This window comes from Tetrao urogallus (genome assembly GCF_951394365.1).
Source record: "Tetrao urogallus genome assembly, chromosome: 13".
NCBI classification, from domain to species: domain Eukaryota; kingdom Metazoa; phylum Chordata; class Aves; order Galliformes; family Phasianidae; genus Tetrao; species Tetrao urogallus.
Window position 1 is genome coordinate 8,545,721 of NC_136826.1, and position 25,416 is coordinate 8,571,136.

Below are 25,416 nucleotides of genomic sequence, written 5' to 3' on the forward strand. Positions count from 1 at the left end.
TGCTTCCACTGCTCACATTCCACTGCTGGGCAGATCTGCAATGCAAATGTAAAACAAATGCTGCAACATCCTTTCCCACAGCGTTACCATGGCACTCCCTACACCTGCCTGCTCCTTAAAGCCGCTCCTTTCTTTCTTCAGGAATTTGCTACTTCCCCCGGGCAGGCAACAAACCCTCTATTAGCATTATGCGGAGGGCTGGATTCTGCCACCCCATGCCAGCAGGGTGGGCTGCCTCCCTTTCATATGCAATGTAAAGCAGTGCTTTGGGGTTCCCATTCCACAGCAACCACTCGCCCATCCCCTCCCAGCCCTGGTTTCTCTGCACGCAGCCAGGCAGAGGCGGGCATCCCCCTCCCCGCACTCCCCCCTTTAAGTGCTCACGGCTCCCCGGGCCCGTGAGGAGATGGTTATTATTTACCAAATGACTGAGTGCTATTTTTACTCGCTTCTGCTCTGGGAGCAGAGGCAGAGCCGGAATACAAATCACTGCGCCTCTCTCCTCCCGGCTGTGGATGGCAGCGCTGCCTCGAGCGCTTGTAGAGGGGCTCAGGGGCGGGGGTGGGAACGACTATGAAGGCTCTTACTAAACGTCTTGATGCGCTCATCGAGTGCTGCTTATTTAAGAATCTCACCCGTATTATAACCAACTCGTCCGGTTGCATTTTGGCTCTGGATGTGCCAAACAAGGTCACGTTTCCCAGCCGGGGCTCCCGAAGCCGTGCCGTCAGTCTGCAGAGTGATGCACCAGAGGTTCCCCGCTGCTGCATGCTGCTAAAACGGGGGCAAAGCCGCAGCAGCTCCGTGCTGGGGATTCCGGGCTTCCATGCTGACGTAGGGAAGGCTGCGCAGCCTCAGCTCGCCGAGGAGCTGGGTGAGAGAAGGACAGGGGTTTCTGAGATAACTGCAGCAAGCAGAGAGCAAGACGGTGCTGTCGCAGCACCCAAGGGTACCAGCCCAAAATCTGCTCACAGTTTCTGCATGCATGTGGTGAGGGCAGCATCACCGTGCAAAGAGAGGGGATGGCACAGCCATCCCTGCAGCACATCAGAGTGACTGTGCCGGGCGGCATGGTGCGTTGGAGCCAGCATCTCCAGGAAGGGAAAAACACAGAAGGACAGTCAGTACAGCCAGCCCCACCTCCCGCCTTCCCCCAAAGCTCTTGCCTCGCTAACTAATAAGCAGCAGCAGATCATTTTTGCAGTTGCTTTTTGGGTGTCTTCGCCTTCATTTTCTCAGCTTTTTACTGTGGGGATTTAATTTCCTTCCAGTGTCAGACTGTGGAACAAAGGAGGAATAGGACATCCTCTCCTCCCACATCCTGTGCTGCAGCCCCAGGAGTGCAGCCTTCTGAGGAACACAGAGCTGACCTATGCCACTGCCCTTGGCTGCGCCGCCCTCGGATGTGGCACGCTGTAACTGCAGCCCACACCTCACCCTGAGCCCCCTCCTCTCATTGGCACCACGGTCCCATTGAACCAAACTCAGCGTCTGTATTTCCAAATGCCATTTGGCAGCTTTAGTGCCTCAGCATCCTTGAATACAGAATGATTTGTCCAGAAGCAGTAGCCACTCTCACGCCACATGCACGTGCCCAGGTTTCACAAATTCATCCTCTGAATCTTTCCCCAAATTGGCAATGGCAACCCAATGGCAGCATGTACAGGTATGCCAAGAGAAACAAGAATATACATAAGATACTTTGGTCATCTAATCTGCCTCCTTCACAGGGGAATAAATTGCCACCACCTCCGTGAAGAACACAAACAGTAGAGAGCTATGTGATGAAGCTTGTTGTCTCCAAAGGGAGGGCAATCCTGGAGGCAGTTGTGCCACCCAGAGTTGCCACCTCTGGTGGCATCTGCCTCTCTCTAATAAGCACAGAAGGAGAGGAGCTTGAGGGTCTCATGGATGAAGGCTGGCATTAGCCTCATGCTCCCACCTATAAAGGGCAGTGGGGTTAAAAACAACGGGACGCTCACCCACTGCAGAGCGGGGTCAGCCAAGGACTGTGCACAGAAAAACTTGCTCTCTGCAAAATAAATCACAGAGCGAGGAAAGAAACAATATAAATGTCTGAAATAAATGTCTTATCTCAGCAAAAGCAGGGGTGAGTAAAAGCCTGCAGGGGATTGCCAATGAGACGTTTGGATCAGATCTGTATCTAGCTCTGCCTATATGTCATCAACTATTTGTCTAATGTGGTTTGCTCAGCCATTAGCTTGCTTTCAGAAACAGTCTCACAAAGTGGAGATAACTCAGCCCATGTAAGGGATCCAACCCCTCTCCATTACATTCCTGGTGACTTCTGAAGGCTTGGAATCAAACAGGCCTCACAAATGTAAAGGAATCAAGGCTGTTGGTCACTCTCCTTGAAATTTCAGCTGGCTGCATCCAGTGTCCTTTACAGGAACTGGACAGGGGACCAAGAGGTGAGCCAGTCACCACCTGAGCACAGCACATCCAGGACGTACAGCACCTCCATGCCTATGGATGCTCATCCCCAAGGACCCCTGCTGGGCACGAGCTCTGCAGGTTACATGGGGAGGGTCAGCTCAGCCTTTGGAACAGAGCAGCCTCCCTGCCTCTTTGTTCCAGTGCCTCACACCAGCTGATCCCATCCAGCAACCCCTTCTCTTCCTTTTTCCATTCATCTGCATAATTTCACAAGTCTTGCAGGCACTTAACATCTTTGAGGTACCTGCTTTTCTGCCAGCCTTTGTTCAGATCGCAAATCAGCTCTGAAGCTTTCAGAAGACAAAAGACAGAAAGCAAGCTGCGATAAACCTTACCCCATCAGGAGCCCAGGCAGAAAGAACTACCAAAAAGGCTTCACAGAACCACACGCAGGGCTCATGTAATTTAACTTAGCTTCCCCTCATTGCTCCATGTAGACACGCACATATTACTGCATTAAATGAGTGACATCAAAAACAGGCTCAGAGGCTAGAATCAGTATATGGTGCAAGCTTTTGGCAATATATATATATATATATATATATATAAATTAAAATATCCATGCAGAGAAGAGTCAGAAGAAGCAAGGTGCGAGGATGTGCAGTCATGGAGGCTTCACACACAGCCCTCATCCTCACACATCCAGACTACAAACAGTGACTACAAATTAGCTGAGCTATTTTTGCTACAGACAGAAACAAGAGAATGAACAAAGCTACTGTAGTTTCTATTTTAAGGACTCAGGACACCCTCAGATGCTGTAAAGACAGAGGAGGAATATGTATGTGTGAGCGTGCTTTTAGAGCTCCAGCTCTTTGAAACCCTGTGGTAAAGGAAAAGAGATGCTATGCAAACATGTTTGTTAAATATTATAAGAACAGCAAGAAAATGTGTAAATGTTAATTAGAATACATAACACAACAAATTCAGTACTGATATCTGCCCTCAATGGCTCAGCCAGGGGTGCTTGGGGAAGGCAGTCCTGGCATGGGCACAGTTTGGCCCCTTCTGCCCCAGCCCCATTGGGTTGTCATACACTCTGCCTAGCTCAGAGCCAGGAAGCCCTTCTTTAACACAAACTCACCTCTCTGGCCCCCAGAAACCATTCACATGCTCAGATATCAGCTGCGAAAACCTCAGCCAGTAGAGTGCCAGTGGAATCCCCAGCTTTGTACTGATTGCTGAGGTCTGTAACTCATCAGAGTTCCAGGAAACAGATAACACAAGGGTGAAATACAGAACCTATTGCTAACCTGATAATCATTGAGATGTAGAAAACCAGTGAAAAGGCTGAAACACTAGGAAACAAGCAGGAAAAAAAATACAGAGACTTGCTGCATTACATTAATTTTATGTCAATGCAGAGGGAGAGAGAACAATACAAGCTCTCCAGAGCATGTGGGTTGCAGGCTGAACCTGAGCTCTGAGCTCACTGGCAGTGCCAACCTGCCCTGGAAGAGACACACATCTCTGCTGTGCCTCAGCTTCCCCAAGTCCCTTTGCCTCAGCAGTGCTTTCCCGTGTCCCTGGCTGTACTTTGCCCCAGGTTGGGTGATGGACAGCAGTGCACAAAAAGCAGCAAAAGCAAAAGGCGGCAACTCCTGGGGCTTGCTGTATGGCTCAGAGCAAAAGTCCATTTAATCTCAAGCGTGTCCCCCAAGGCCAGCGCCAGGTACAGAGAGAAAGATACAAGCAAACCATAGCAGGGAGCAGCACGGTAATTTGCACGCTGGCTCCCTTATTTCCCCTGTGAGCTCCTGCCTCGCATGTCCATCAGTGGGAGAACTCAATCAACCCCTGCAGCAGCGAGCTGCTGGTGACACTGCGAGCATCCTTCATTGCTCTCGAGGTAGTGGCACAGCCCCCAGCACTGCCTTTGCCTTTCTGAAGGCTGAGGCAAGGTTTTGAGGTGCTGTCTCTCCCCTCCGATGCATGGGTTGCTTGGCTACACAGCCACTGCTCATTTAGCTGGTAGCCATACCAATATGAGGTACAAATAAACTTTTAAATTCACGTTGCTTGGCCCTGGTCAGCTTGGCTGCTGTTTTACCCCCAAGTGAGGAAAATCCTCTGAGAGGAGATTCCATCACGATTCCAAATCTTCCACTCCACAGCAGCTTTTAGACAACAGCACTGCCTGCCCCGTGGGCAGGAAGGCTCTTTGCTCACTGCAGTTACACAGGGCAGTAAATACCGAATTCTCAGTCCTGCCCACTACATGAATTACGATGTGCTGCACCACACAACAACACTCCCAGCAGAGAAGCACAGAGGGCAGATGCCTCTAGATGTGATTTTTAATTTCCTTTGCTGGGGATAATGTTTTCTTGTTTTAGCAACATGCGTTCAAAGCATCCCAGTTCCCATAGCAACTCCCTGCTTCCATTTAGATGTCATTTCTCATCCCATCCCATCAGAATTAGACATCTCCTCGCAGAAGTTTTGAAGAAATGTCTTTCTCAAATATATATTTATTAGAGGCAGTGTATGCCAGTGTTCTTTACTGACATGTTTTTTGGCGATTTGCAGCCTACAATGGAGAGAGCTGTCTCCAGAATATGTTGGCTGCCACGCTGCCTTTTCTCTGCCTCTTTTCAGCAAAGACTCTCTCTTTTTACTTGCCACATAAAAGCCAGAACCTGCTTTGTCTTGTCTCCTTTTTTCCCCTCAGTCCCTTGTTCCCATCACTCCCCTATACCTAGCTCCTTGCTGACACAGGGGTTGCCTGTGAGTTTTGCAAACACACAGTAGGAACCCAGTACTGGGCAGGAGCTGAGCCAGGCTCCGTCCCACAGTTTTCTGTACCCATCTCTCTCAGGCTCTGATGCAGCAAAGGGCAGTGGCAGAGTCATAGCATCAACTTCCAAGGAAAGCTGCATTCCCATGGCAAGTGATATCCAGAGATCCCCTCTTCACCTGCAGGAATAGCACTGCAGCAGGCCTCAGAACACTTACACAAGAAAAAAAACCAGCAAAAATATAAAAAAAAAAGGATTGCAAAATAGAAACTATTGCAACAGTCCCTCGGCCTTGGAAGGGAGGGTGGAGCAGCATCAGGAGCTCCAGTCGCCTTTCTGCTCCCAGCTGCTTTGGCCCTGATGCATCACCCCACTGGTGGTGATGCTCTGCCCTGTATCACAGTCAGTGACCCCTGCTTGCACCACATCCAGCACCTCCCACCAGTGCACAGCACACAGGCGGTGCTGGTCTTGGAGGGCATCCTGGCAGGAAACCACGTCAGAGCTCCCTAATAGAGCTGTAACATCGCAGCTTCAAATTGCCTGCCACCAGGAGACAAATCCAGGCAGGCAAATCACTGGGAGCCGCAAGGATCCAGCTGACAGAGCTAATCCCAGACACGTTTAAATGAAAACACCCAGGGAGCCTTACTCAGACCCTACACGACCACTGAAGCTCACTGCTCTGCTCCATTCTTGGATGCAGCCTGAGCAGAAAGCACAAAACAAGGCAGAGAATAGGGAGCAGGCCCCACTAGCCCTCAGTAAAGCTCCTGCTCATGTCATCACAGACACCATATAGATAAATGTTACCACTCTCCCCCAGAGAAATTGCTCCATGTTTTCTTAGCCCAGCCTCCAGCAGGGACATGCAGCCCAGGGGACACTTCTTGCTGACTCCAGGCTTCACATTAATTGTGCCGTCCCACCAGCCATTAATCAAATGTCTTCCACTGGCATTTTTATTGAAAATCAATTTAATAAAGTAGGTGGGAGTCCACATGCTTCTGTAACACCAGATAAATATTCATGGAGGCTTGTGCTGCTTTAGCTAAACGAGATTTTTAAAATTAACTGGTGCAATTCCCATGCTCCTTAATATAAAGCTTGGCTTGCCCTTGTTCAGGGCGCTTGGTGGCATACCAAGGAGCAGTGCCTTGCTTTCAGGCTGACACCTTTTGGCAAGGATGCTGTCATTGGTATGATGAGTCTGCTGGGGTCACTGTGACCTGGTGCAAATCCCCAGAACCACAGCTTCAGGATTCAGGAGAACTACCTGGAGTGCAAACCTCACATTAAGCCACTAACAGTGTGGCTGCCATTTCTACCTCCACGGGTGTGCCATTTGATTTATGCTTTTCCCTCCTTGTTTAAGCAACTGTTGTGCTCCAAAAGCAAATGAAAGCCATGGGAAATTCTTCTCCTGGATGCTTATTGAAGGGGGTGAAAAGCAACCAAGCTAATACAGCAGTGAAACACACCCACACAACGCTTCGAAATGCACAGGGCACAAGGGCTGGGAGCAGAGCCAAGCACCAGGCTCACTCCCACGGGGACCACCTCTCTTCTGCAGCACTTGCAGCCAGCACTCACCCTGGGGCAGCCCCTTGCTGCAGGACAGCAGTGCCCAAGGCTCCTTCCTGCAGCTCTCCCCCTCAGAGGCAGCTATTAGCATCCAGATGGAAGCAAGTAAAACCTGACACATTGATCAAATTTAGTAGAAAGGCAGGATCCAGACAGCCCTTATCAGTGTGGGACTTGTACGGTGTCTAACAGCTTCATTGTTAACTGGAGCTGCGAGGAGCTGCGGCTTCCAAAAAGCAGCAATGCAGGGCAATTCAGCTGCTGCCAGGACTGCTGTCACGTTATCCTAGTGATACCCTTCTCTTGAAAGGCAGTTCTTTGGAAATCAAGTGCATCATCATTTTGCTTCTGCTATTAACGCAAACTGACTTGTTTTCATCGTTACAGCCTCGACCTAATTCCCCGTGCACACGCTCCCTACAGCGGCTCAGATCTCTGGACAGGATTTGCTTTCTCTGTGCTTTTGTGACATGAAGGCTGTGACTAGCCCCAGAAAGCCTAGGACTGAGAAAAAGGTGCAAAGAGCATTCCCTGCCCTCCCGAGGCAGCGACAACCTTGTTTCCAATGCCCCAGCTCCAGGCTGGAGATGAATACAGCCCACAAACTGCAACCCTAACTCCTTCCCCTTATCCCCAGAGGTGAACAGTGCCCACTTTCCAACCCTACGTTGAGTCCAGTCACTGAGTTCCTCCTTATCCACATCATCTGGGGACAGTCCCGCAAAACCCTGAGCCTACTGATCCGCTCGTGTTCAAGCAGGTGTCCTTCCAAGAGATCACCTGTGCTGGAGACAAAATGCCTGTCAGCAAACAGCATTAAACACAGGGTATCATATTCAACAGATAATGGCATGCTTTTAGTTTATTCTCTCTTGGATGCAGGTCACACAGCTAATGTCATCTCCAAACACCGAAATCTTGGACGTGAAAAGGTAAAGCTTAATTGCCTTGAACAGCAACTCTTGTATTGACTCCAGCAGCAGGCCCATAAATATTAATACAGCTATATTTAGCCCCTTTCAATTATACATACAAAATTAAACATCTTTCTGGGAACAAATCAGTCAGGATAGGGTTTGGGGTTTCTTCTTCCCCTTTTTAATGCACTGTGCATCAAAATAATAATTCTAATACAGCTGTGGATTAAAAAAAAAAACAAACAAAAAAACAACCACCACCAAAACAGTGGATGGAGGCAGAGGCTTGAAAATACTTCCACCTGCCTCAAACAACCATTCAGCACACATTCACACCAACTGCACACTCCTAACCCACCCCATCTTCTTCTCTCCCTTCTCATCTGCTCCCTTCAGTCCCATCCCTGCCTGGGTAGAGGCAGGTTCCCACCTACACCATGGCCATGCCCAAGCAGTGCCTTCTGCATCTGAGGAGCTTCTCGTTTGTACAAAAATCACATAGCTACCCTCCTGATGTGCAAATTAATTATATGTCGCTTTCCTTGCCAAAGTGGACCTAATGGTATTAGAGTTACATGACAAAGAAAAGTGATCAGAAAAGCTTTCTTGTAACGACAGTGAGATCGATGGGAGAAGAAGAGCTGAGGTTTCATACTTTTGCTCCTTAAGGCTCTCACAGACAGGCAGGATCCTTTTCTGGGAAAATATTTTTCCAAATTCTCAGCATGAGAACAGGTACATCTCTCCAGAGGGAAGGGCTCTGATCTCTCTAACTGGAACACCTCTAATTTAATTCCCACATGTGCAAGTCCCTCTATAGAAAACAAAATGTCTGGAACGAGAAGTTTACACCTCATTTTTGGCAGAACAGTGGCTGTTAAGTGACTAACACGGCACTCACAGCACTACAGGAGACGTGTCTTCAGGTAAGCATGAATTCAGGACTGCAAAAAGCTGACCTGGTGTGTGTGAATGCAGATCATTTCCTCAGTGCGGAGCCTTTGCCATATTCCCCCTTTGCAAACTGCCGTGTGTGGAGGTTCTTTCTTTTCTTTATTGTCACTGCATCCCTTCCCTTAGAAAGTTTACCAGAATTGCAACTGATCCTTTCAAAAAAGAAGCACCTGAAATTACTTTTGCAGTTGAAATAATGCCTCCTGAATTTTCAATTTATTTCGCTCCAGCCGTGAATCATCCCATCCACTGATTCAATCTGAACTTTGTCATCAATGGGATTTTCCAGTCGACTTGGAGGGAAAAAAAACACTGCTTTACCCATGTTGTTGGTTTGAATTATGCTATTCTAGAAAGTAAAGTGAACAGGATGTCCTTTTCTCACAAAGCAAATTGCAGACTCAGAACTAAGCTATGCCCCATGTTTGCAATTAGCAGCACACCATAGAAGCATTTCTTTTTTTAAAATAACCATTAGTTGTATGTCTTTCAGAGTCCCACTTTTGAAGGTTAAGGACAAATAAATCAACATGGTAAATTCCTGGCCCCAACAGACTAAGTGAGAGTTTTGCTATTCACTGACAACAAAGTGAGAACTTCACTTGCAGCAGAGCTTGACTAAGGGAACCCATAGGCTCAGCCCACACAGCCTTGTAGCAATTCACTTCCCAAAGCCCCATAAACACTCCAACAGTTTGATTTAATCAGATAATAACCCTTAAACAAACAAAACAGCATTAACATGCTAACTGGTCTAAATCAGCAGCATCAGTCCCCTCGTCACAAGGAGCCGTGAAGATGTGATTTGAACTCTCCTTCCAGATGAAACTGGTCTGAAATCCACCACCAGCACAATCAGTGACTTTTCCTCATCAAGCAGACACAATTGGTGCCTCTGTATAGATACATGAATTGCTGCAAGCATTTTGTCTTCTAGTGCAATGAATAAAATAACTGCTCTTTCCTCAATATCTGACCAGTTGTTTCAACACCAATTTCCCAGAATTAACCAATTAAAGTTGTTTTTGAACTCAGTAGAAGCTAATAAAAAGAAAAAATCTTATTTCACAATCAGAATTAAAGTCACATTACAAATCCCTTACATGGAACTAAACGGATGGAAGCTCTAATAAATGTCTAGCTGCCATGGTCCAACAGATCAATAAAGACATCCTTGTAAGCAGTTTATAGCCATCTATAACACCATCTACTAATGTTCTTAGAACCATCGAACACATGTTCAGCATGCTTATACACCAGCTCATGCCTTCCAGAGTCATCATAAACACAAATGGCATCATCCTATCTCTAGCTCATATCCACAGTTTCCCCTGTGGGGAGAAACAAGCTGCCTGATCTCAGCACTGCTTCGGACAAGTCTAGGACTGAAGCTTTGAGAGGTATAAATGAGTTGGATCAAAAGTCCTCCAAAAACTTACTCTCTGGAAAAATTTCTCAACCTTTAGGAAAATCTTGCTAACATGCATATACGCACAGTGGGGTAAGTGGCTTGGGACACACTCCTCATTGCAAACACAGTAAATTAAGGTACTGTCTAAAAAAGGCACCCAAAGCAGCTTGAAAAACACCTTTACCCTCTCCAGTTGCCTGCAACCTGAAGGCTTGGTCACTCCCCCATGAAGAACCGAGGTGACCAAGGACAGCTTAATCACTGGGGATCATTCGGCTGCACAGCTACTGCCTGGACAGGGCTGCTGGCAGGGACCCACGCGGTGTCTGCCCCACCTGCCCTGCCCCCAAGGGACACGGCACTCACCTAAAGCTCAGGTGCTGCCTTGTACTGGCAGCAATGAATCTTTTCACGACGGGTTTCTGACCCCTCCGGAGTGTTTGTGATATCCCTGAAGCTCTGATAACAAGCCTGTTGCCCTAAGCAAATTCATAACTTATTTAAGAGAAGACTTTCACCCTTAGGCACAGCTGTCAAGCCCATATTCCTCACTCGCCTTCTGATGTGTACATGCCTTTACACACTCAGCTCCCTCTCCCTCTACATCAGGGGTTTAAACAGCAGCACCAGGGATTTCTGCACGAGAGAGGAGAGCATCAGGGGCTGTGCAAATCCATGGCAAAGCTGCCTTCAGAGAGCTGCACTCAAGGGGAAAACAACCTTTTTTTTTTTTCTTTTTTTTTTTTTGTTCATAGATCTTAACTTCAGAAATTTGACAAGACAGAGCAGGGTCCCTGTTGCCCAGAAAGGTAAATAGAAGAAATCACTGCTCAAGCAATGTCTCAGCTTCAAATTAAAACTCATCAAGGAATCTCAGACAAAGACAAAAAGCTGAGATAAGACATGGATTTTCCTCTAAGAAAGAGGAAAATTCCTCCCCGGAGTAATCAATGCAAGGCATGAAGTCAGATCAGAGAGAAAAGATGAGAAGTTAGAAGAGGTGGAATATTGAGGCAGAGAAACAGATTAAGCATAGCCCTGAAATCCTGGAAATCATAACAAAACACAATGGACCGCTGGGCTTGTCAGCTAATGCTTCTCCTGCACAAACAACAGATCGAGATAATGTTTATGACATGAGTCGTAGGTACCTTCATGACACACAGGGGAAAAACTGCACCTTGGAGAGAAAAGGAACTGGAGGGCAGACAGAGCCCAGCCCCCCTGGTTCCTGGAATCAGCTGCAGGGAGCACTTCTGTAATTCTTTCATTCTATCTCAGCCCCTCTGCCTGAATGGCCATGTAATAACTGAGAAGCCGTTACCTGCAGGAGGTCATGACAAGAAGACAGAGGCACTGGGTGTAATGCACTGAGTGGCTCACAGGAGCGTGTCAACCCAGATGGAGCCACTCTGAACCCAAGACCAAAACATTTGGCCATCAGCACTTGAGTCGGTGACACATGGGTGGTAAAAGAGGGATACAGACTTCTGCTTGCTCAGAAGACATCATGCCAAACTGCACCATCAGTAAAACAAACAGAAAAAAACACTGAACCATGGAAAGAAAACAGGGAAAGCTCCAGTTGGGCTGCACTTCACTTAGAGAAGAATAAAGAGAATCTATTAGCAGGATAAATATTAACAGGTGGTTACAGATCAAAACCAATTGCAAGGCAGAGCTGACGTAGCAAGCTCAGATAAAAGACACCAGGGGTGCCTGTGTTGGGCATTCTTGGTTTGAGTTCTATACAAGAGGCAAAGCCTGAAACCCATTTGAGCCAAAGGGTTTCTGCACTGAGCCCACTGCGAGCACGAAGATGTTGACAGCAAGGCATGAAGAACAACATCCCACTGGAGATGAGGAAGAGGAGGCAATCAGTATCCCCAGCTGTGAGGACACAAGCTGGGACTTTCTCTCTGCCTGGGGGGACTCACTTGCTGCCAGCCCTGAGGATGATGCCCTGCCACCAGGGGAGAAGAGATCATAAGGGCCACATACCTTGTTCTTAGGGAATGGCATTGCTTTAATCCAGCTGCCTGTATTTGCTGATCCCTTGCCCTGAAGTAGGCTCCTAACTCTCATCGCATCATGGGGACACAGACCAGCAAGGTGTCTGACCTGGTCCTGCTGATGAGGCAGCATGTGGACAGACATCTGGGGACTCCAGAGTGATGAAGTAGGAGATTTTCCAAGGAAATGCCACAGATTACCCTGAAGGTGATGCTGCATCCAGGTGGGAGAACAGCCAAATCGAGACCAGACCAGCTGCTTAACATGCTACAAATTACAATTAAATTGCAGTTGGAGAAACTGGCTTATCCAGAAAGTTTAAAGTCCATCTCTTAATAACTGCATCCTCGTGGACCTTCTCCTTGTGACAAAACCCTGCCCTTCTTGGCAGCCCCTAGGAAAGGCCAGCAGCTTTCTGGAGTGCAGGCTTCTCTGACCACCCAGTATGGGAGTTTAGTCCAACGCTGCTCCAGACTCAATCAGAACCTCACACACTGAGCAGCACCTCAGACTCCCTCATCTCCTCCAAAGCAGATAGCTTTGGAGGATGAGATGGGATAAATCCTTCCCCTGCTTTGGAAACAGCTATAGAAAAGCCCCTGTGTCTTCTCCCTGATAGAAAAGGAAAGAAATGCTGAAACTCTCCATGTGGTATTGCCAAAGAGCATTAAAAGGATGGAAAAGTCTGTGAAAAGTATGGAAACCTCCCTTCTACTCCTCCCCTGGCATTCACAGGATCGATGTATTTAAGTTGCAGCAGAACAAACCCTACAACCACCAGATGGAAATAATGCTGCTGGAGGTGAGAGCAGCGATGGTCCCTGTGCAGAACCTCGAACAACCCAGCAACAGGCACTGTGAGCTCTCTGAGGTGATGCTGTGGGCATCCAGCTGGCCGTGCAAGGCCTGCAGAACATCACTCTTCACAGTAAGCAGCCAAAGAACCCACAGAGTTGTGTGTGCATCAGTCATTCTCAGAGTGTTACTCAGTGTCCCATCACTCACATTCACACCCTTCCTGTCCAGGTGTATGACATCTCTCCCTTCGTCAGCCAGTCCGACCCATTTCTCCTGGCCATAACTTTTCATTCCAACCCTTGCAGTAAGGCAAGCACCAGGTTCAAAGCGGAGGCCCTCTCTGCAGGAAGCCCCTGCAGCAAAGAGAATTTGTGAGCTATAAATAGATGCCCCTCACCAGCCCTGAGGGGCCAGGCAGAGCATCCATGTGATCCACTACTCCAGACTGAGAGGGGAGGCCAAAGCTGCCCATATAGAACCTCACTCTGCAGGAGATTTTCTTCTCCCACAAGGTTGGCCGTGACAACAGATGTCTCCATTCCCTCAGGGTCCATTTCTATTCCTCTTCTGACTTAATAACCCATCTGCACTGTGTTTACCCAGGGGAAAGACAGGTTATCTGCTGAAAGTTCCTTCCTCTCCACGCTCCATAACACGATCCATTTATGCAGCTACTCCTTTCCCAAGCCCAGACCATTTCAGCGGTCATGGGGTCAGACAGAACAGAGGACTCAGCCCGTTGGAGCAAGCCATTCCCAGGGCACATGACAGAAACAGGGGAAGAACCTCCTACCAGGCATGGAAGACTTTGTGCTGACACAAGTGGTTGTGTCCCCACTACCGTGGGTGTTCCTGAAGAAGGGATCTAATAGACACTTCTCCCCTCAGCCTTTCTTCCAGCGTGGCTTGGTGCATGCTCCCAGATATCCAAGAATCACCAGGACTGCAAGGACTCCTCACTTAAGAGGATGCCCTGAGCCACATCTCAGGGATGGGGTAGCATCCAGGCACGGGGCCACAATCTCTGCAGTTCTGGGTGCTAAGCAGCCTCAGCACTGCTGTGCTTCAGTCTGAGTCTGCAGCATCCTGGTGGGAAGAGGAGCTTTGGCATGGCAGCTATTAGAGTGGGTGGCACCAGATGGTGGAAGCAGAGGGGATAAGAAAATAAATACAAAGAGGCTATCTTGAGGGGAGAAGTCGCCACATCAACACTCTGTTGCTTACACAGACTCCTTTTCCAAAGTCTAAACAAACATTGCTCAGTTCCCAGTGGGCACGGAAAAGACTTTGCTGGATGCGGGGGCAGGAGCCTGGGCACAGCCAGCCCCATACTGCTCCCATGTGCTGACAAGGGGGTTCAGAAGAATACATCTGACACAAAGTGAGGAAAACAAGGCCAAGAAGTGAGCCTGCAAGCCCTGCTGTCTGGTTATCCACTGGTTCTTGCATAACCTTGGACATTGGAAGCCCATCTCTTGCTGACAGTCACCCCAGGATGGCTCCTAGTTTGCAGCAGGTCCATTTCTGCCTGAGCCCCCCCAAACCCACAGCCTTTGTTACAACCTCCTATCTGCATCTGCCAGAGTGTTCCATGAGGGAAAGTCGGAGGTGAAAGCAGCCTTTGAGCATGCAATGTCTGGCTCAGATTCCAAAGGCAATTTATTATGTTAAGCACGTTATTAAAGGATCTAAAGCAACAGAGCAGAGATATTCCAAGAAAGGTTTTAACTTTCCCAGCAAGGGGGCTCTTGGGAGTCCTCTTGTTAATACTTAGCACAGGGCTGTCTGCAACTGAGCCTACGGTGAACATAAATGCCCCCTCAGTCCCCTCTCAGAATCATTTGAGTTAAATCAATAGAGCCATCGGGGAGACTTGAGGAAGCAAAGCTATTAGTGGGACCGCAGTTAATTCTGGGGGAAAGAAACAAGCAACAAAAGCAATAAAACTGATGGATAGCCTATGCAGATAGAGTAACCCTTTCCCAGCTGGGCTCTGTGGCATGGCAGCCCATCTGAAGTGAGGATGCTCGCTGGAGAAACCCCTCTTTTCCAGATTTTCCATAGCCTCTTCTTAGGGCCATAGCTCTCTAGGAGAGATACAAGAAGAAGGCCACGACAAGGTGGGGACAAGGGGGTGCGCAGAGGAACACAGGGTGCAATTCCTGGCTATTGCTTTATAACCAGCATGCAGGAAGACAGAAAGCTTAGTAGTGAGAGGTACAGGGAATGACAGATGCATGGCAAGTCCGGCTCTGGGTAGGAACTGCATTTCCTCCAGTAGGAAGGAACATCTCCCTGCTGCTTCTTCCTCCATACAGCATGCTACATGCATGCCATGAGCACTGGAAGGTGACTATCTAGGGTTTTGCTTTCTAAAGCACTTGAACATCTGCAGGTGCTTGGATAAGAGCTCAGCAGCTACTGTAATGGCAATACTGAAGGAAGCTCAGGAGATAGCAGAGCCTGGCTGAGTGCATGCTATCCAGATCAGTACACATAGAAGATCCCCCCAGATAACAGCTACCTGGGGAGCAGCTGAGAGGACATAAAGAGAGAGGTTCTGCAGCAAAACTCAGCAACTAAAAAGCAAAGCCAATGTGGATGGAAGGTTCTGCAAGCTGGTGGTGTCATAATTTAGGACATGATACTGCCTATTAAAGTAGCAGAAAAAAATAAAATTATATTTGCTCCATCTACAGGCCTACCAATGTAATGTCACAGAAGGCCACAACAGTTGTAGAGACGTGTGCCTCTCTTCTCACAAAATACCAAACAACGAGATACAACGGACCCAAAACAACGCAACCAACAAGAGACTGGCTCTGGCTTTCCTCCCAGAACCATCAGTTTTGTCAAAAAGTCATCTGTACAGCCAGCCCCTCATTTCTAAAGCTGTACAGATGCAGAGAACATCATCATTCCAACCAACTGACCTCCGAGTCCAGGCCTTAGGCGGTTGTCATAGCCATCCAACAGCCTGTCCAGGATGCGCGTGAAAATGGTGATGTTGTCTTTGCTGTCATCAACGACGTCTGAAACATGCTTCTGAGAAAGCCTGGTGTGTTTGGGGAGAAGAGGAGAGAGGAAAAAAGCCACAATCAGAATAGAAATACTCTTTATACATTCTAAGTATGGAAATGAAAGGACACATCCATATCCCGGCCCAACTAGGAGTACCCTGTGCTGGTGTCCCTCTCCTGCCCCTATGAAAGGCAGTTGGAGGAACAGAGCTTTTGGGAACCTGAGGGTTATTCAAGTGCTGGCTTCACCTTGTGGGAGCACGCAGCAAGTGCTGCCAGTTATTTATCACATCAGCCCATTTCCAAGCGTTCTTCCCTGGGAAAAGGAAAGAGGGGCAGAAAAATAGGAAATCAGTAAAGCAGGCTGGGAGGCTGAGTCTGCCATTAAAACCCTATGTGAGCCATTTCTGCAGTTTGTTGAACTTTCCCTGTTTATAAAATCAAATGAGTTTTCATGCTCCTATCTCCGCTCAATGCAAGAAGCCTAGGAGCCCCAAATAAGATGATTTCCTTGGGGCATTTTCTGCCCCAGGTGGAACAAAATAAGCAGCACATTTCTCAAACAAAACTCATATCACCAAACAAAATATCCAGCGCAATTTCGCAAGCCCAAGGGGCTCAAATCGCACATTTGCATTTTGCGTCTCCCTTTCAATCAACAGAAAGAAGCCTATGAATCCTCACAAAACCGGCTGCTTCAAAGATTTTAAACAGCACAGGGTATCTATCAGTGCTGAAGTTCCAAGCACAGCTTTTCCCAGCAGAAATAACTGGTAGGAACAAAACTAATGGAAAGGCAGAAGACTAAGAAACAGAAAACAAAACAAAACTCAGTAGAGATGCTGAGAATGCAGGAAAAATGGAGAAGGGAATAAAAATACTAAAGAATAAAAATAAAAAAAAAAAGGGATGTGGCATAACACTGGAGAAAGCCCAACAAACTCCTCCTAGGTGCAAAGCATAAGAAAGGTCAATGCCATCAAACCAGTGCTCTAGAATTCTGTTCAGGAGGTGGGAGCAGCCCCAGAGAGCAGCACAGGGCTCACTCAGCCCATGAAGCTCTGCTCAGCTCATGGGGTGCAGCCATGGCTTGATATGATATGATAGCTCATGGTATGAGCACAGAAATGAAATGCAAGGATTGAGAAATCATTATGAAGAGGAATGGGGAAAAAAAAAAAAAAAAAAGGAAGAGGAAGGGTGCAATATCAGTGAAGCTGTTCAAAGCATAATGCTGCAGCATCCCGTCTGGTTAGATGAGCCACCTCTGACGTTATGAGTCCACTTGTAAAGATTCTAGGAAGGGTCGAGAGGGTGACAAGTAGCAGAGCTGCTGGGAGTTTTGTACCAAAATGATTCCCCAACACAAAGTCCCTTTCCTGTAAGATAAAGGAATAATAAAATCTGATTTCTACCAAAAAAAAAAAAAGAGCAAGTACTGTTGTAGTTATTTTTAGAGAGAGGCTGAATCGATGTTATTCAGCATGTCGCCGTTAATTGAAATATCTCATTTTGAGCAATTTTGACATTAATCTGTCTGCATCAGTGACCAAAGACAGTGGGAAATTGGCTTTCAAGTACTTGTGGTTTGTTTCTCCAGGGATCAGATCTCACATCTCACAAGGGCTCTTGGTCTCTGATTTGTAGTGAACCAATACCAGCTCTTATGGGAGCAGTGGTCAAGGCAGGAAGCTCAGCCTCCAGCAGCTGCACGAGGCCATGAAGCACTTGAGATGCATCCCTCAGCCCCATGCAACATCACAATGCTGAAACAGCAAAACCCCTCAGCATCTCAGCCTTTAATACTTATCTGAACCAAAACAGTGGTTCTGGTTTTCACCTGGACTTGAGCGCAAAGGAAATCTGAAATACCTGCACTCCCCCAGGTAAAGGGGATTTTGAGGAATTTAACAAGTGCCTGCTGTAATTAGCGAGGTTTCAATTGTGCCAGCTTTCACTGGATGTCACAGTTAAAAGCAATCTGTAACCGTGTCTGCTGATAGGTATATAACCATCTATAACTTATGAATAGCTAGCACGCTTGTGAAAGCTCATTCATTAATGTTTTATAAGCTATCTTTAAAAATTACCCATAATATAAAGAGCGAGAGGACAGATTTTTGTGAAAGAACTCCTGACAGAGACTCAGTAGCAATGGGGAAAAATGAGTTTACAGATTTCAAAGTGGTTTTACTTAGGCTGACATTTGAGGTTTTGACTTTAACGCGAGCTGTATAGGATCCACTTGGAAAGCACCAGGGGAGTGGCACGGGCCGGGGGGGGAAACTGCAGAGCCAGTGCAACACTCCAAGGAGGGATGAATTAAAAGCCTTTAGGCAGGGAAGACAGTTATACAGCACATTTAATTAGGAGAGGCTGGGGAAAAAAGTCATTACATCCCCACTGGAACTAGATTGGCTTAAGATCCCTTCCAACCTCAGCCATTCTATGAGTCTATGATCCTACGTGCACAGTTCTCCCTACATCATGAACAGCCAAACTGCTGAAGCAGTATTGTTTTCCAGATTGCTTGTTTTTAAAGAGTATTTTAAAAAATCAGAGCTGGAAAGAGGTGTGTGTGTCACTTCCAGGTTAAAAGTCATCCAAGCACACTCCTCACCCAAAGTTGAAATGCAGAAAGGCTATGTTTGAAAACTGGTTTTGTTGCAAAAGATGCTGACAACCGTCCTTAGCAAGAACAGCTCAACTAGTGTTAATGTAATCAGTCAGCTCAGCTGTGCAAGACTGAGCAGTCACTGGGTGAAAGGCACAGGGGCTGAGAGCAGAGGCACTGGCAGCAGTCACTGCTGTTGTGTTACATGCCTACAAAGGCTGCCCAGGAGCACAACCAAAGAAACGGCAGAGAATCTTTTCAGGATTTTGCCCCGAACTGCTTCATGCAGGTACCAGCACAGGTATACTGAAGCACTGAGAAAGAACAGCAGCCTTGGCCAAAGGCCTTGCCTCATGCCACCTTACCCAGCATCAGCAGGGACAGCTGACAGCAGGAGTCCAAGGGCAGCAAGAGAGAGAGATGCCATTCCAGTGAGCCGCGGTGCCATGGCCTCAATGCACAGCGAGCAGCAAGCGAGCCTCCAAAACCTGCCATGGGGGCACAGAAGAGAGAAGATTTAATTTACTGGGAGGAAAGCAATTGATTTGGTTCCATTTTTTTCCCAGTGGTTCATCCATGTCAGCCATTATACTCTTTCTGGAGTGTCACATTTGTTGGACCAGAGGCAGCACTGTATGGTCAGAGCATATACATGTTCATTGAGCATCCAGCAGCCCCTCAGGTGCTTTGATCCCTCCCAGTCATTGCACAGTTCCATTTCCAAAGTGATCACACTGCTTCTTGCACCCATCCTTTCCTTCTCCTCACCTCTCATGCTCAGGCATCACCTGGCAGCAGCTCCCCCACCTCATGCTGCCCAGGGACACCCACAAGTCTCAAAACCCATTTTTTTCTCTTTCTAATGTCTTTCTGGACAGTTAGACACTCATCTAATTCTGCTAACGACATCACCAGAAATTATCATAAACTTAGGGTACCAGGGCCCGAGGTAGTGGGAGTGTTCAACTGTACCACACTAAGCGTGCTCAGATTTTTTCATTAATGTTCAGTTTTATGTTTATTGTGATGCAATTACACATTTAACTGCCTTTCCCCTTTTATGTATCTCATTATGTTGATGCACCTCAGAACAGTACTGCCAAGCAACAGCCAGGATAAATACAGCTTGTCATGACGTCTGCCCGACAGACAGCTCCTACCTGGCACACACGGGCAGCTTGGTGCTGCATCAGCCAGGCACAGCCACGAGCCCAGAGCCACAGCCAGGGACTCCTTTTGACCACAGCCTTGCATGGAGCATATTTCACATGTTACCTTTGTCTTCCTCCCCATTACTCATTTAAAGCCTCTGCCTCAGCACATGGATTGATGCTGTGCAGCTGAAAGTTTGGCTGTAGGTTCAGGGCCTTATTCAAGTGGAAGGCTACCAAGTGGAGCACAACCCTCCCACTACCAGTAAGCAAACACTCTGGAGGAAGCTGTCCTGGCACGGGCACACCTGCACCATCATAGGCAATGAGCCCTGCTTTGAAATCAATCTTCTGACTCCTGCCACCCTATAGCTGAGAAGGGACACAGGTTGGATTTCAAGTATTTGCTGATGAAGTACAAATTAGGGAATGAACATCTGCTCTGTGGGAAACTCCATCAGTTTGGGGAAGCTTGTTCCAAAACAGAACAAGGACAGCTAAAGTGTTGATGTTTCTTACAAGGCAAATTCAGAACTCTTTCAATTAGCAGCTCCTCAACAGATTTCCTTTCAATTCTCTTTAACTTGAAGATTATACAATACGATTTAATTTTTTTTTTTTTTCCTAAAACAACTTCAATCACCAGCCAAAAGCAAAAACCCACTGCTGGCTTCCCTCTCCCTTCCCCACATCAACGCTAAAGAAATCTTATTGAAATCGCTTTCCCATTCAACAGATTTCAATGAACTGTTTGTTTTGGCAGAATTTGCACTGCCAGCATTTTTAACCAGTGCTATCCACGTGAATCAGGACCATCCCATTTCACAGCAGATGCTTCACAGCTGTGCAGGAACTCCTGGATTTGGTGAGACCACAGGCTGGAAGATGATGCACCAAGGCTGGGACAGGGCAGCTGAACTAATTCAGGAAAAGATAAGGCCAGGAGAAGTGATAAAAGCCACCTGATGGCTGTCTGAACCAAGAAGTTCAAGACAACCACATTTCCACTTGTTCATGCAGTTTTCCTTACATGGGAGATGGTCAATTCTGTACTTTGGATTGCTCTGCTGAAGGTGCTAGCCAAGGATAGCAGGGCTTCCTGAATCAAGTTAAACACATGCTCAAGTCTCATTTTAAGGATCAGAAACCGCTCTGCACACCTGCGTTAAGAGAATCTGTCCTCACCAGCCCCCTGTTCTGAGAGCTCAGTGTTCTAGCACACAGGATGCCCCTGAGATAGGGCATGAGAGCACATGCATGGCTGGTTCACTGAGAAGGCTCTTATGGGCTCAGGAAGGACTGCACAGCATGGGAAATAGCTTGGCACTGTTTTCTAACTCTTTCTGTTTGTTCTTGTTTCATGTTTTGCCTGAGGGATTTGGACAGAAGAGACTATGCTGCATTTTCCTTACTCTTTGGCTCTGTTACACTTCTTAGACATGGACTGCAAAGCAGACCCAGTCTGAAAGATCGCGGTTGGTATTCCTGACTGACAGAGGGGCTGCTGGTGGTGAACCCTGGTGGCCTCAAGATGCTGAGCCAAGCAGTACTGGGGCAGACACAGAAGGAGCAGTCTCCTTCCAGCTCCGGTGTTCATCACCCCATTGCCAGGCAAGGACTGCATCTCTGAAGAACGCAAGGAAACCTCAGCAGAGGATGTCTTCACTCCTCCTTCCCCTAAAATGTACAGTTTTAAATAGTGCTTAGCCAGAGCCCAGTTGATCCCCATGGCACAGCAGCTCCCAGCACCTTCTCTATTAGCATGGGAAGTGCTCAAAGCAGCTCTGCACTTCCTTCCTCCATCTGCCCATGGCTCATTTCTTAATGGCACGCTTAGCAAACACATTCATCACTAATTCTGCAGTTGCTGGTAACCTCCACAGCTGAATCAAATGCAGATTTTCTAAGGAGCCCCGCTAACATTTTGCAGCTGGGATTCGGCAATACTTAAAGTACAATTCAGTGCACTCGGGGTTTTGGCAGGTTTCTTTATAGCCAGATACCTAAAGGCATCATAAATATGCCCACTCCTCTCCAACACATGCTGCGTGCCCAATCTCCAGAGCACCATAGCAAAACAACACTCCCAAGAAACAGAGCTTTCCTGCTGGATATGCAGTTTTGGAAGGAGGAATTGGAAAAGCTTCCCTCTCCCCAAGACAGTGATACATTGGTTCCTCCTGTGATGAGATTTGGGAACCAAAGGGTTCTGGCACCTTTTGGATCAGCAGGATCTCCATGTAGCTACGTTAACAATGGGGATCTCCTGACTCTGCATGCTGGGCCTAATCTTTCAAGCACTCCTTATCGTAGAAGCCATTAAATATTCTGAAATTCTTTCCTAGGAAATTATGATTAGCACAGGTTTCATACTGACAAGGGAAAAAGCTCTGGAGGTGGAGAATGAAAGGTACAGCTTGCAAAAAACCTTGGGAGAACAACTCAGGGAGGGAGAATGCAAGCAAAGGAGAGCAAATAGAGAGTGAAGAGCCCTGCAAAACCACACAGGTACATTTCCAAGAGTCACACTGGCATCTTCCTCAAATTACCACCTCCTTGAAACACACACAGCCAAGGGAGCAATTTGATTCACTTAGCCAGGCTCATCATGCAGGTGGCACTGATGAAGCAGCAGCCCATAGGACACATCTGCCCACCGTTACCACACCAAGAGTCTCAGTGTACCTGCAGTGTCACTGAGCTGCCGTGCCCATGTGCCACATACCTTTATCAGTCGCATCAGCTGGAGGAGTGCTGAGCACTGCAGCTCCCACTCTGTCCACAGCCCCCAGGACCTGCAGCTGCTCTGCATCTCTGCCAAATCAGGTATCTCAGGGGGTATGTGCAAAGAGGAGCTACTGCTGGGAAGCCAGCTGGAAAACAGGCTGGGAAGCAGAGGCATCCATAATCCAAAGGCTCAGATAGAAACACTCCCACATTGGGGGAAAAGTGTTATCTCAACCCAGCTGGTGCTGAGCACATCCACCACCTGCACAGTAGCACAGCCAAGCACTGCAGGTGACCTCACAACAACTGCATATTTATCTCCAGATCAGGTGCATTCACACTGTACAAGTGGCTCCTCAGAGCCCTTCTTTATTGCCTTAGAGCCTTTCAAACCAGGTCCCAGTCATCAGGAGAGGTCCTCTGACATTCCTCAAAAATCGCAGAGCTGTTCAGATGTAACAGCTGGCCACAATCCTCTGCAACACACCAGCCTTGCGGTCATCACTGCTGTGGGGAAGGCTTGGAGCTCTCTGCAGGGATGGGCAGCCAGTGAGCACACGGTGCAGCAGCAATAAAGGCAGATGATACACATGCTGCCTTGTGTCCCCGGCTGGGAAGGTTTCACTTCAATTCTCAATAGCTTCAGTGAAAAAGAAGAGTTTCTTTGAATAAAACTATTTTTGGGGGAGATGCAGGGGTTGCAGTGAGCAGACACTGTTTGTCTGGGAGCCTGGAAATAATGGAGTAAGCATGATGCTTCACAAGACTCTTGTCTGACAGGCTCCCTGCTATGAGATGAGCTAACCAGGAGGCACACACACCCTGCACAGCACAGACACCAAGCCAGCACTGGAAGCACTCCAGCCCCACCAGCACCACTCCACCTGTACCAGCGAGCACAGGGAAGGCTGTCTGTCAGCCTGGACCAACGGGAGTGCTCTGCTTCCATCATCTAACATAGCCCAGATTTCTGACTTGGCTCTCTGCTTAGCTCTGCTTTGTGCTAAATAGATGCTGCCAGAAGCCCAACAGCTACCAGAGCATTTATAAGGATCAGAAAACAAGGAGAAGGCAGCAGTACCCCTGCCTACCTGAATCAAACTTGCTGTTTACCATCTCAGAGGAACAGCTCTGGTTCACAGCAAGCTGCACACGGCAGAGGAACCACAGTTTTCAGCTCAGACATGAAACTGTTTGTGCTTTCCACCCGAGAGGAGCGCATTGAGCAGTCCCTATCAATGCACACCCCGCACAGGCCATAAACAACCTTCCCATCAATCTGCCATGCAAGGTACAAGGAACACGTGATGGTTACCAAATGCGATGTCTGCGGCTCTGCAAGAGACACCAGCATAATGGGACACTTGAAACCAGAGGCACAAGGGAAGGAAATTTAAAGGTTCAGATTAACACAGATCGCAAAAGCAAGCGTTGATCTGGGTCCCTGCTGCAGAAGGCTGGTGATGGGGTTGAGCGAGCTCCATGTCCAACTCCCAGCTTAAATTTTTCAAAACAAGGAGCTGCCTGACAGTTTCTCATCAAAACAAAACTAATCTCAGTATTGCAGTTCTCCACTTGAAAACACATCCAGAGGGACTGTAGAGTGATTCACACCCACAGCCGCTACAGGAAACCGCTTGCACTCACAAGTGTAACAAGCCAACACTGATTCACCCACACAATTACAGGCAGACACTGATTCACGGCTACTGCAACTGCAGACAGACTGACTCACAATCAGAGCAACTGCAGACAGACTCGGGCTCAGAGCACTACTGGAAATACAACTGTGCTGACAATGCCCACAGTCAGCATTCACACTGTACATACACAAATCCTTGGGAAACCAGCCAGCACCCCAACCAAGCAGCCAGCCAACCCCGCGCTCCTGACCTTCACCCCACAGCCATCTTTCCTTACTGATGGAACAATAACTACAGCTCAGCAGTTGCTCCTTCCCTGACTTCATGCTTGCCCAGCACTATTTTCACAGCCCACACCAGGAGCAGAGATGTACGATGCACATTCAGACACGTAATGTGTAGATGGGAAATTTATATGGCAATACCATATATGTGCACTGACTGCACTGACTTTATTTCCAGAATATAAGTAAAAGCAGCCAAGTAGAATACATTCACCCCTGGGCTAAAGGAGATGGCAAAAGACTCTCCACTGGGCAAAAGCTTGAAAGCAGGATTATTTACTACACTCTGGCTGGGTATGTAATTATGTCAGTTTTCAGCCTGGGTATTGTGCTACTTTTTGTAAACAGTTGGCAGGAATACTCCTACTGAGATGAGGAGCTGGGCTTCTTCTATAGTGTTGAGAGGGAGCAGAGTGAAGAGGAAGAGGTCTGTTTAGTGAAAAAGAAACCAAGGTGAAAGAATGAATTAAGCAGAAAAAGGCAAAGGGGAAGCTGACAGTGAAGTGGGATAGGTGGCAGCTTCAAACAAAGAAGAAAGGAGAGGAGAAAACAGGAGGAGGAAAGCTGCTTGATGCAGAGTGCTGATAAAAGCTCCAGAAGGAAAAGCAGCAGCCCCCCAGTGCAGCGGTGCAGCAAATGCATGTGTGCATACCCACAGCACTGAGCGCTGCTGTGAACTGGGAGGAGATCGAATGGAAAGGGATGCAGCCCCCAGCCAAGCGTGTGCCACAGGGCCCAGGTGCAGCCACAACCACCCCAGCTGCTCCCATCTCTGGATGTAAGCAGGAGCGGCACGTTTGCGTTCTCCTTGCACCGCACTTGTGTGCACACGTTGCAGGGCAGACAGCCACCACAGACACTGGCGGAAGGGCAGCAGACAGAGCTCCATCCTCCACGCCAGCATCTTCTCAAAACAGTCTGAGATCTTTTATCCATTGGGATAAAGAGAGTTAAAAGACAGACTACAGAAAAAAGAGGACTTGCCTGAAGCACACGCAGCATCTCTTATTGCAGGCTGCTCCTGCCTCACCACCTGTTATTTTTCTTCTTCTCACTCAGTGCAAGGATTGGGAGGTGAGGGAACAAACCTGCGCCGCTGCCACTG

The 25,416-nt window shown here is 47.8% G+C and overlaps 1 protein-coding gene across 1 annotated transcript in view; it reads right to left on the reverse strand.

Annotated features, from left to right (window-relative positions):
* Nucleotides 1-25,416, reverse strand: part of GABRA3 (gamma-aminobutyric acid type A receptor subunit alpha3) — a gene marked incomplete at both ends in the record, with an annotated part of 57,375 nt that overhangs the window by 30,986 nt on the left and 973 nt on the right. Inside the window, 2 exon segments of the mRNA XM_079541911.1 lie at nucleotides 15,806-15,927; nucleotides 18,872-18,994. Coding sequence (XP_079398037.1) covers nucleotides 15,806-15,927; nucleotides 18,872-18,994 — 245 coding nt within the window.